The following is a 12371-nucleotide window of genomic DNA, read 5'->3' as shown; positions in this document are numbered from 1 at the left end:
CTGCATTTTCAAGTTCTGTAAAGGTACCAAATTACATTTCATCTTGAACTGTGTGTGGAGTGATGTGAAACTTATTTTTGTAGCTCCCACTAAATCAACTTCTAGTGGTGTGTATTTTGTATCCAACACAGATTTTTTTTTTCAATTAGAAGGGTTGCAAATGTTTTTTAAATACATGACTTTTTAATGAATATTTCAAATTCAAACCCAGCAAAACTGATTTCTTTAGGGTTTTTTTTTAACAGGAAATTACATCTGGCCCAAGAACCTGATGCCTGATTTGAGAAGGGTGCAAATTAAAAGAGACATCCTTAAACTGCTCACAGACAGTGTCTGTAACCTGAACTTGACAGATCACTGATGAGATCGGTGCTAGCAGGCACCCTTGGAACAGGGCTGCTGTTTTAACTCGGCTCTCTGGCAAAGACATTCTCTGCGTGAAATGTAAATTAAATGTAATTCTGGCAACCTTGGTTCATTCCAGAGAAGCAAAACATCTTCCAAGCAAGTCTGCCAAGCAGCGAGAAATAGGATAAGAAAGATTCTGAGAGACATCCAGAGCTAACCCTAGAGATGACCAAGGGGAAAAACCACAATATGCAGCAATAGCTTCTATTCATGAAAACAGGCCTTATAAAGAAAATGAGCTCACTGCTTAATGAAGGATTTTAAGCCTACTGAAAACACTGTAACAAGAAGTTTAAGACTCCAAAGGGAACTATGCAATTCAGTGGCTCTCAAACATTTTGTTGGGCCCATGGAGACAAAACATTGAAATGCTCTTAGTAACTGAATCATGGATTCGTAGCTTTGAAGTGGAAATTGATATAATCTGTTTTTTTTTAAAAAAAAGGCCAAATTGGAGTTGGTACCTGATAAAGCAGACGTGCAAAGCCTGTATTGAAAACTCAAACACCTGTCCTTTTGCTTTGCACTGACATAAGAACGTTCCTTGCCCATTCCAGGCTTTAGGGATGCTTGTCTGACATTCCACGTTAGCGTGCAATATAAACTATGGATTTCTAAGGAGAATTATACAGACATAAACACCTATAAATGTTTGTGTGAGGAAATGGAGCCCTTACCTTTGTTTGTTAGAGATACCACAAGGAAAGAGCTGGACTTGAGTCATCTTTTTGTGGTCAGTAGTAGTGCTGCCCGTGCAGTGTGAAGCCTGGAAACGCAGACAGGGTCGCTCTGTGCCCCCACTGAACACTTGGGATCTCTGGTCGCTCTTCCTACACTCACATTTCTGAGCTGTAAGGGACTGGGGCTGAAAAGTACTTTTTCTCAAAGTTGTTTTGAATGTATTTCTTATTGAACAGTCCAGTAGTCTCAATGTTTTAAACAGTAAAAGTAGAAATAAATAAGTGCAGAAATAAATACGAATAACAGTAACACATTGGATCTGAGTAAAACATTTGGTTATGGAACAGAAACAGGGAACAGAATTGTGTAAAAAATCTCAGCATGAATGTTGAACTGCAGACATTTTTCTTCAAGCCACAGAACCGGGGTTCTGTGGCTCTTTTCCCATTAGAAAATGGGTTCCCACTGGTTCTGTGGCTCCTTCCCCAAAATCCCGTAAGTACTTCTTACCTGAACAGCTTCTGTGCATTTTTCTCCTATTCTGCTAAAAGAGGGTCAGATCCCAAAATCTCAGAGCTAACCTCATTTTCCTAAACTCTGAGATTATTCAGAGCTGGGTTATGGTTTAGATGAGCTTAAGAGGGTCAGAATACAGGAATAAATTGGCAGTGGGAACATTAAGGAGTTCATAGACTCTTTTATAAAGCCCAAAGCACTCTAACCAGGCATGGGCCACCTAAGCTCTGAGAACATCCCCCTTCCAGCACTATCCCTGTGCCTGGTTTGCTCACTGGCTTCAGCTCATAGTGACACGTGGGAAGGGGAGAACTACTGAAAATTCCCCTGAAATACCCAGCTAGTCTAATTATGCAAGACTAATTTATTTGTGTAATGTAAATCCTATCTTAGGATCCTGTTTTTTTCTTGACAATTCAGTGGTTATTCAATGATGTTTCATTCAGCGACTAATGACGGACACTGTTGTTTTACATACGCAAAACCAAAAAGGCTGTACCAAATTTCATTTACTTGAGGCCAAATATATATATATATATATATATATATATATTCAGCTAACAAGTGATGCATTGAAAATGTATTTCCAGTGTATTAGATTCTGTAGTACCAGGACTTTCTATCATTTTGAAGAGCACAAGGGCTCGTCTTAGATACTTTTTCAGCATACTGTTTGCCAGCTTTGTCGTACAACAATTTATAACAAAAGCAATTCTGTTTTATAATAGTTTTTCATAGCTGGTATTTCAAAGGAAAAGATAAAGGAACACAGTAAACATGAAACTACTTCTCAAAATACTGTGGAAAATAAGAAGCTTACCCTGTATTTCGCACCCTTGTTATAGAAGTGGCTTCAGGTTCAATGAGAAAAGGAGGAAGGCAAATTATTTCTGAGCAATGAATTCCCCAGCATGGGAGCATAATGAGTAAAAAAAAGTGTGACCACCTAGTGCTTAATACCTGACTTGAAAGAGGTAAGAGAATCCATGTATTTGTCCCAAGGAATAAACAACAGGGAAACAAAACAAAAGCATTGATGGGAAGCTGGGTTTTAAACCAGACAAAGTCCTGTGAGGTGTGACAGCACAGCTATCATGCACAAATCGTTTATATAAGGCTTATGGAAAGCACTTATATATGAGATATATATATATATATATATATATATATATATATATATATATATATATATATATATTTCCTGCTGCTTTCTGTACCCCTTTGCAAGACCTGATTGCCACTTGGAGACACAGTGGGCAAGCAGTGGCTCCACTGAACTCTCAGCAATTGAGGATGTATTTTCAAGTTGCTGTAAGGTCCCCCACAAACATCTCACCTGGATTTAGTAACCTACACAACCAGAATCTGGTTTCCTATTCCTCACACAGTCGCAAATAACGATAACATTAATCTATTTGAAAATGCCATGCAACTGAGGCTCTGCAGCGGCAATGCAGCTAACAACCCCGGGTCTGTTCACAGGCCGACCCGCGATAGCGAGGATGAAGAGGATGATGAGAAGAAAGGACGAGGGTGCACTCTGCAGTACCAGCACGCCATGGTGCGAGTCCTCACGCAGTTTGTAGCTGAATCCTCCGAGTTCGGAGGCCGCTTGACCTACCTGCTGGGCTCTGAGTGGCAGTTCGACATCACTGACCTTGTCACTGATTTCATGAAGGTAGAAGAACCCAAGATCGCTAAGCTGCAAGATGGACGAGTTCTGGTTGGCCGTGAGCACGGCATCACCACGGTGCAGGTACGGCACATGGTGCAGGTACGGCACACGGTGTAGGTACGGCACACGGCGCATCGGCAGCTTCCGGGCGGTACAGAGAGAGTTCTGCATGAACGCACACAAGAGCTACTTAGCTTATAAAATTAATTTGTGACTAGAAACATACTGAAATTGTCTGAACGGTGAAACAGGTGACATGATGCACACACATTAGCTTTTAATTTAAGTGGGACCTTACGCACCTGATAGGAAATTTTACCAAAGATCTAGAGGCATCTTTATATGCTTAAACATCTTTGAAAAGTTAGTCCCTTTATGTTCACGAAAAATGGACACAAAAATAATCTTCAGAAATCTTTCAGGGTGTTCATGTTCACCACCCATCTCTCTAACTTCATGCGTATTTCTTCATCAAAAGAAAGGAATACAACCCTTGGGGCTCTTATTAGCTGTAAGCACCCATAATGTTCCAGTCACACTAAGTTTCCTTTGTAGTCAACAAAAAGAAGCAGGTACTTCTAGGGCTCCGCTCCTTTCAGCCTAAAACAATCGTCACACAGAGTTCAAGGGATTTCTGCCCTTAAAATGTCCCTTTTTGGCAGTGACCATGGAAAAGCAGAGGGCAGTCCCCTCCCATGCAGGTACCTGATGTGTCTGATGTTAGTTTTGATGAATCACACCTCAAATATTATGGGCTTGAACCAGCTGTTTGTGGCATCAGTACGAAGATGGCTGGCTGCTTCTGGGCATGTTAGAAACGAGGGTTTAGAGCAAACTGACAGGACTGTTTTGGCATTGAAAAATGCAGACACCCCGTGGGATTTTCAAAGTCCTTTTGCAAATCTCACTTTCATTCCATTCAGGTCCCCTGTCTCTATAAAGGCATTAGGCCAAGTTCCTATCAGCCAGGCTTTGTACACTTATTTACTCCCTTATTGAGTCTGAGCGTTAATCAGTGTCTTCCACTTTGTCTTGTGCTATACTGCATTCATAGGTTTTACAGACCACACAAAAATTACTTTTTTTAAAAAAAAACAAATCCATTTAATTTAATCAATACTCCATTGTTGAGATGGAGCTGCAATTTTGAAGTGATTGGTTGTTTTATTAAATTATTTTTGTAAAGAAAGTAATTTAGCAGCACATGAGTGCTATGTCTTGGGGAAAACATCAGCTATAGTTTATAGATGGATGTGACAAAGCTGAGATTAATCCGAAGTGTTATGCCAATCAGAGTCTAATCTTGTTCTACAACACAGTTAATTGCTGTTTCACGCAAGGCGTTTGCTTTCTCTTTCAAGGTTCTGTCACCTCTTTCCGATTCCATCTTGGCAGAGAAGACAGTGATAGTTCTAGATGACCGTGTAACCATTACAGACCTGGGAGTACAACTGGTTTCAGGCCTGTCCCTCTCCTTACAAATCAGCAAAGGAAGCAAGAGAGCTATCGTTTCTACCATCTCCGCGTATGATATCCTGCATACTCCAAAACAGGTATCATCCAAAATACTGTACGGAATTAATTTGGCTACTGTGCTCTGTCAGAAGGCAGGAAAAGCTACTTGCTGTACATTTGAGCACAGATAATGCAACTTCACATAGGAAAGGTTTACTGACCAACTCCTACAGGTGCAACCACCCACGCAGAAGGACCATTAAACTCCCTGCACAACACAGGGGAATGATGGACACGGCTGTGCACACGTAATGCTGTAGAGAGCACAGACATCCCATTCAAGACCTTGTTCCTATGGGAAAATATGGCTTAGCTGTGTGAGCAGAGGCAGAAACCCTGTGCCTTAAGAACCTCAGAAAGTCAGTGCAGCCAAAAGGAGCTTTTGGCTGCACGTACAGAAGTTTGGATGATCTGCATCGCTGAAATCTGATGAGTTTGTGCTTACTTTGAAGTGAATAACCTGAGGGATTAAATAGCTTTCAATGCAGACACAGAATAATGTACACATATATTTTCTTTTTCTTGTATTTATTATGGAATTGAGACTCTATATCACTAGAGGAAGTGTAACTAGTTTTAGCACTAACAATTTGCAGGTGCAAGACAAATGGATTTGGTCAAAACACCCTTTAAAAAAAGGTGGTTTTGTGAGTTTTTCTATAGATCCCAGCAAGGACAACATCAGTTTTGTGTATTTCACATAATCTCGTATATTTGAAAGCATGACAGAAAATTTAGAGCATTTCACTGAGATGTGTTCTTAACCTGGTTTGTTTCAAGGGCTGAGTGGGATCACCATTCCAGCACAGAACAGCTCTGCACTCTCTATTAAATACAGCATTAAAACTGCAATGCTACAGAAATTCCCCATTATAGAGCCCTTATAAAATTAATTAACCAGGACTTTGGAAATATGATTATTTCCATCATGAGGCCCTGGCATTCAAAAGAGGCTTCACACTCCAGCCTGAAAAAAGAATTGTCAATGTTGTTTGTCAACACCTTCTATTAAATTTAGATGAGCATATCTTTGATAGTTCCTAAAGATGAGATAAATGCCTAAATTGTCTAGAGAACGTAAATCTGCAGGAAGAAAGTGAGAAGCAGGGCGTTTTGATTTTCTTATTTTTTAAAAAAAACAAAATAAACCATGATATGTGCTCTCTTACCTTTCACACTTGTTTTCCCCCAGGAAGCCATAGTCAGTGCTTGGATTTTGTTCAGTGACGGGTCAGTGACACCATTAGATATCTATGACACCAAGGACTTCTCGATCACCATCACTTCGTTGGATGAGATGGTGGTGTCTGCACACCAAAACCTGCAGTCCAAATGGCCTGGGGTGGTGGCGGAAGGGGACGGGCAAGGACCTCTGATTAAAATCGAAATGGTCATCAGCGAGCCGTGTCAGAAGACGAAGCGCAAGAGCATTCTGGCCGTTGGGAAAGGAAGCGTCAAAGTGAAGTTTGGTCAAAAAGATTCTGACCAAAAGGGAAGCACTAATGACATCGATGATGTAGATAGAGATTTTAAAAGCCATGCAAGCAATTCTATAGAGAAAACCGCAGAGCAAGAGAGGACAGCACAAGAATGGTCCAAAAACCACGAGGACATGTCCAGTCAGGAGGACAATGCAAACAAAAGCACAACTTTCATATCTCCCATTGATCAGGAGTCCCTGGAGGATGACCAGCTCCAAAATAACCCAACTGCCTTCACGGGTTTCCCTGCGCAAGTAGAAATACCGGGAGAAAACAACCCCAGCGATCTCACATTGACTTCAAGAGGATTAACAGATTTGGAGATCGGCATGTACGCCCTGCTGTGTGTTTTCTGCTTAGCAATCTTGGTCTTTTTGATTAACTGCGTGGCGTTTGCTTGGAAGTACAGGCATAAAAGGTTTGCTGTGAGTGAGCAAGGCAACATCCCCCATTCCCATGACTGGGTCTGGCTTGGAAATGAGGTTGAACTGCTGGAAAACCCAGTTGACATTTCGCTCCCGTCGGAGGAGTGCACTACCATGATCGACAGAGGAATGCAGTTTGAAGAAAGCAACTTTCTCCTTAATGGGAGCTCTCAGAAGACTCTTCATAATCATATCCTCAGATCTTCTGAGTACCTTTGTGACAAAGAAGTTAAAAGTGAACCTATAAATCCTTCTGGGCCAAAGCAGAAGCGAGTAAAGTTCACTTCATATACAACAATACTGCCGGAGGATGGAGGCCCCTACACCAACTCAATTCTATTTGACAGTGATGATAATATTAAATGGGTATGCCAAGATATGAATCTTGGTGATTCCAAGGAACTTAGGGACTATATGGAAAGACTGCAAGACAATATGTAAAACTACTTTCTTATGTTTGTAATCACCTTTATGCCTTCTGTTTATGGATGGTGGAGCAGTCAGTCCAGTCAGCAATAGGAACACGACAGTCCAACCTTGGAGTTACTGAGATGCTAACCTGGTATCACTGAGCAGGTACGAGAGGCTGGCTGAGTTAAACCTGCTTCACCACAAACCAGGATGTGCCCCTAAAACAGCTGCCTGTAGGTGTTGGAGGTGTCACACGCGATGGCTGGTTTTCTATACTGCCTGGTACTAGCAAAATGCTAATACAACTACGCTCAGACTCAGAGGAGACTTCATTTGTTTGTCATCTCCCATGATAAACGGTAAATCAGAAAAGAAAGGGATATTTGTTTGCATTGATTTTTCTAGTCGTCGTCCTTTGTAAAGCACAGTGGACATTTCTCACGTACAGCCTGAAACGAGGCTTACCTAAAAGGGAGCTGAATGAATCTAATTTTATTGCCTATGTGCAATGCAGCCAAGTAGTCCTATTATTTTCTACAGATATGAAAACCCCCATGTGGTTAATTTCTTTGCCTATTGTTTATGAATTTTATTTGACTTAGGGAACATTAAATATTTTCTTTCAAAGTTGTTTTTTTTTTTTCTGGTTGTACCAAAGTGTAGTACAGCACTATTTATAATGATTTAAGTTTTCTATCCATCTTCACCAGCCCCTAGCGATACCTCCTTCATCACTGATTATCTTTCTCCTTTCCATATGGGTATATGGCTCGTTAGTACTTGAAACGTAGAAAGGTATTAGAACTCTTACTGGGAAAGGGTTGCATCTTCTTACAGGGAACTGTAAATACAATAATAAACCCTGGAAAATAAAAATCAAGGAGTGACCCTGGGTTTACTTTTGTCATTGCTAACATGAAAAAGTAACCTGCAACAAAACAGCACATACTCCCAAGACAAATGCTTTGCTGAAACAGCAGCTTGGTTGACAAGACGCATCGTTATCGGAATGAGAAAGTCGGATGTGGTATGGGAATGCACAGAATAGGAAGGAAATTGCCTAGCAAATAAGCAAAGGCTTGGAGTCACTGTTACTGTGTACTAATTCAAACATTGGTGGTAGAGTTTGGCTGGACAAAGTCCCTGCTCAACAGCCAAAGCCCCAGACCTTGTCTGGACCATCTCTGACCATAAGGCTGTTAATAAAATTTCACACCGTATTTCATTAAAATAGGAAGAAGGAAAGAAAAGACACACTGGGCACATTTTAAAGTGACTATTCCAAATTTTAACAAGGAAAACATGCTGGAGATTGAAAGCTGCCATTTCATATGCATTACGTGTATTATTTTTTACTGAAGGATGACTGAAATAAGTTGAAAATTACAGTTTGAAAGAAAAAGAATCTACATAATACTTAACAAAAACAATAAAGCACATGTTCTTGTGATGGATCCTGTGCAATAAACACAAGATCCAAATTACAACTGCCTTATGTACTGTAGTTCCCATCTTTTAGGTAGATCAAGATAGGATTTGAATTCTATAATTCAGTTCTCATATTAGAACAGGCCAGACAACCTTAACTATGGGAAATTCTGCATTTGGCTCCTAATCCACAACTGGGAACATGTTTAACGTAACTGCTGCAAAATACAAGAGTTTTAAAGGTGAGACTCCGAAGTGAGGACACCAGGCTTATATAAGTGATTAGAGACTTATGTTCGCTGGCACCGAGCTGCATAGTGAAGGGATGGCATCTGTTATCATCTAATTTTAAGTAGATAAAATAACAGGCCACAGAGATGCTTCTGTTTCATAAGGGATGCAGCACTTGTGCGTCAAATGAAATCTCGGGTTGTTTAACAAATGTTCTCTCCTCTCTAAATGATCTAGACCTCGTAAGGAAATATTAATTCCTACTGTGATCCTTATTACTGACAATATAAAACTCCCTTTTTAGAATTTAACATCTCTGCCCAACATGTTAGTTTGTTATTTACATCACATGTTGTTACATGAAAGTTCCTACATGGAAAAATGGCAATACAAAACACAGAACAAGTAGGAAGAGAGAATTTGATTCTCGTAAAACTGGGATAACACCAATAAAATGGAGTTATTCTGGGTTAAACGCTTATGCTGCACTTGTCATAAAATTGAAAGGAAAAGAAGTAATATTAATATATTTGTTGCAAAATACAGTTCTGAGTTGATCAGTCCTTTTTCAACGAAATCTCCAATTTTAGTTGCAAAATTAAGTGCTTTAATTATAAGTCAATTTAATTTAAAATTATTTTTAAATGCACAATTTTCTGATTCACCCCTTTCTTTTCAATAAAATATTTTACTCATGGCATAGATAATATTCTGCTTTGCTGTTAAATGGACATCATTTATATGTTGATAAAATAATCTCTGCTTTTGAGATTATAAAGCAAAGGTGGCCAAATGATCAAAAGGCACAATATGTATGTATGCAGGAAACTAGAATTGTCTAAAAAAGAAAACAGAAATTATATTGACAGACTAATTGGAATTATGCTTCAGTAGAGGTGTGCGGGAAAGCAACACCTCTAATTTAATAGGGAACAGACAGCACATCTTATGGCACATATAAAGACAACATTGGGAGCAGTTTGTTTGCCAGTAGCAGCGTCTATACAGACCCTGGGAAATATTCTGTTGGCAAAGGGTGGGTTAATGGAACACGGGGAGCTTGCGAACTTCAAAACTCAATCTGCTCCCAGCCCCGTGACCCGGGTAACGAGCTCTGGGTGGTTCTGGCCCAGGGAATGGAGCCAGAGCTCCTGGTCCCCATCCTGCGGGACTTGCTCTTTCCTCTGGCCGTCGCCCCCAGCCCAGCTCCACGTGGCTCCTCTGCGCCTTATTCCTCAGCTAAGAACTCAGAAAACCAGTGCCCTGCTCTCCTCTTGATGTAGAACCACACGGATTAACAGTTTGAGCTGCTGTTTCTTAATTCATATTGGGGAATGTAAAAGAAAATCTTACAGCCATACAAGATGGTACAAGCAGTCCATTAATTAATGGAAAACCCCTGTATTTCAAGGTAGAGTACCCTATGAATGAAATACCGATTTTTCATAGTGGATATGCTCTTTTCTGAAATATAAATCATGTGCACTACATTGAAATACACTATAGTGTATTGTGAAATGCATACATTAATTGCTGACTCTATAACACTGAATATGTATATACATCACACCCAAGATATTTATACAATATAATAAGTCTTAGATGTATAACATGAATTCTGTACAAAATAAACTGTAAGTTAAGACAATGGAAAAGAACTTTTATATCTGTGTAATTTGTACGCTGATTTAAGTTATTCAAGCCTCAGTTTTCATCTTTAAATGTGCCCTTTACAAGAAAATACTTATTTTCCGTAGGCAGATGTCTGAAATAAAGACTGCGCTCTTCAGAAAGATGGAACTGAAAGACTGTGAAAGAAACAGATTCTGCTGGAGAAATAAAAGTAATGTTCATGTGATTTTTTTTTTTAACTGAGTAAAACTATTTTGTGTTTATCTGGTCCTGGCGATCTGCTGGTTGTGTTGAAGGTGACGCAGCGTGAACAGTGAATGAGCAGAGTCACCAGCGGATGGATCGCTCACGTTCCTCCTTGCTCAAAGCAGCACAGTTACGGGGTTATAGAGCCCAGGGGTTTCTCCCAACCTTCCCCACCGACGCAGCGACGGGTCCCTTCCCTGCAGCAAACACAGCGAGGGACGGTGTCCGGAGTTCACCCGCCTGGTCGCACGTTGCTTTATGTGCGATTCATGAAGCTGAGAGATTTTCTTCTCAGCGTGTAAAATGAGCCATTTAGCAGAACTCTGCACCATTCCAATGTAGTGCTTACAGTGGAACTTCCCCTCCCCGTTCCAGTGATCCACGTGGCCACTGCCTACAAGAGTTTGGTTACTGAGAGAATAAACTGAGCTGTCTCATTGAAAGAAGCAGCTTATCCAAGAAATTAAAGCAAAGTGGATGATGTTTTGAGACCTGTTCTGAGACTCCTAAAGTGTATTATAGTACTACTTGCTTCCAAAAACATCCACGTAAGGATTTATAAACCAAAGCAGATGAAGATTTGGATCATTCCTTCTGATAATCTTGGGTTAGTCTACTTAAAAATCAATGGGATCTGATGATATAGAAACCAAGTAAGGAGCTCAAGGTTTAGTGGAAATAAACAGTGGATATTTTTAATTCTCCTGTTTCAAACTGTGGGAGGCAGAGCAAGATATACTCTCCTATACCAGAGTTTTATCTGTAGGATTTTTTTTTGTTTTAACCAGTAGGATTTAAAAACAAATAATCATCAACCATATGAAAAAAATTCTGATCTGGCTGAAATTTGTGACTGTTACAAAGCATTCACTTTCAGCTAGGTCTATCTGTAATATATTGACAATATATGCATTTGTTACAAAGAATGATGCCGTTTTACAATAGGTTTCCACTATTTCCTCTGTTGGCTATTTCCTGTGCTCAATCAGCACACCAGCAGGAGATACAGGATGCTGTGATCCTTGGTCCTACTGGAATCATGGTGACTTTCAATAAGATGCTGGCTTCCTGGTGCTCTGGGTACCAAAGCACAGCCACAGCAGCTGTACCAACATCTGGCCAGTGAAAAGGGGACCACAAATATACACCAATGCTTAACAACACTGAAAAGTTCTCCTGCTTATTGATCCAGGCTTCCTTGTTTCTGACTACGTGTGCCAGTGGAACTTATAGTGCCTGTATTTTCAAGTGTATGTACTTTCTTCATAAAGAGAAACTAGTACTTTGTAGAATGGATTTTTGTATGAGTTTAGTTTTTGCTTTTTTAGGCACTTCCAGCTTAAAAAGGAAAAAAACCCATTAAAATGCGGACCGGTTCTTCCTGAGAAGGGATCCATATGCACCCAATACTCATCAACATATCAGATGAAATGCAGTCTGGGCCCAAGTCTGGTATGGATTAATGAGAGACCTCAGAGAACAACTGGAATTTGTTCTATAGTTGAAGTTCATCATCTATAATCTTTGTGGTGATTTTCTCCCATCACATAAAACATCACCTATCATAAAAGGTCTTTAGAAAAGGTAGGCGTGAGTTAATTGCATGTTGTTTAAAAAGAATAAACAAGCAGAAACCCAGAAATCCAATAATGAAAGCTTAAACCTTTCTGGAAAAGCACAAGGTGGTGTAATTGTTCATTATGAATTAGCAACTTATTAAAA

The 12371-nt window shown here is 40.0% G+C and overlaps 1 protein-coding gene across 2 annotated transcripts in view; it reads left to right on the top strand.

The window, feature by feature from the left end:
• Positions 1–10642, top strand: part of LOC102090998 (transmembrane protein 132B) — a 222948-nt gene extending 212306 nt beyond the window's left edge. For both annotated transcript variants that reach the window (XM_065033355.1, XM_065033356.1), the window contains 3 exons: positions 3088–3361; positions 4642–4833; positions 5988–10642. In XM_065033355.1, the coding sequence (XP_064889427.1) occupies positions 3088–3361; positions 4642–4833; positions 5988–7142 (1621 nt within the window). In that variant the 3' untranslated portion in view covers positions 7143–10642. The remainder of the gene's footprint in view (positions 1–3087; positions 3362–4641; positions 4834–5987) is intronic.
• Positions 10643–12371: the final 1729 nt, after the last annotated feature.

Source organism: Columba livia, chromosome 17 (genome assembly GCF_036013475.1).
Source record: "Columba livia isolate bColLiv1 breed racing homer chromosome 17, bColLiv1.pat.W.v2, whole genome shotgun sequence".
Taxonomy (NCBI): Eukaryota; Metazoa; Chordata; class Aves; order Columbiformes; family Columbidae; genus Columba; species Columba livia.
The sequence above is the reverse complement of the archived record's forward strand: the minus strand, read 5'-3'. Positions and strand labels throughout refer to the sequence as shown.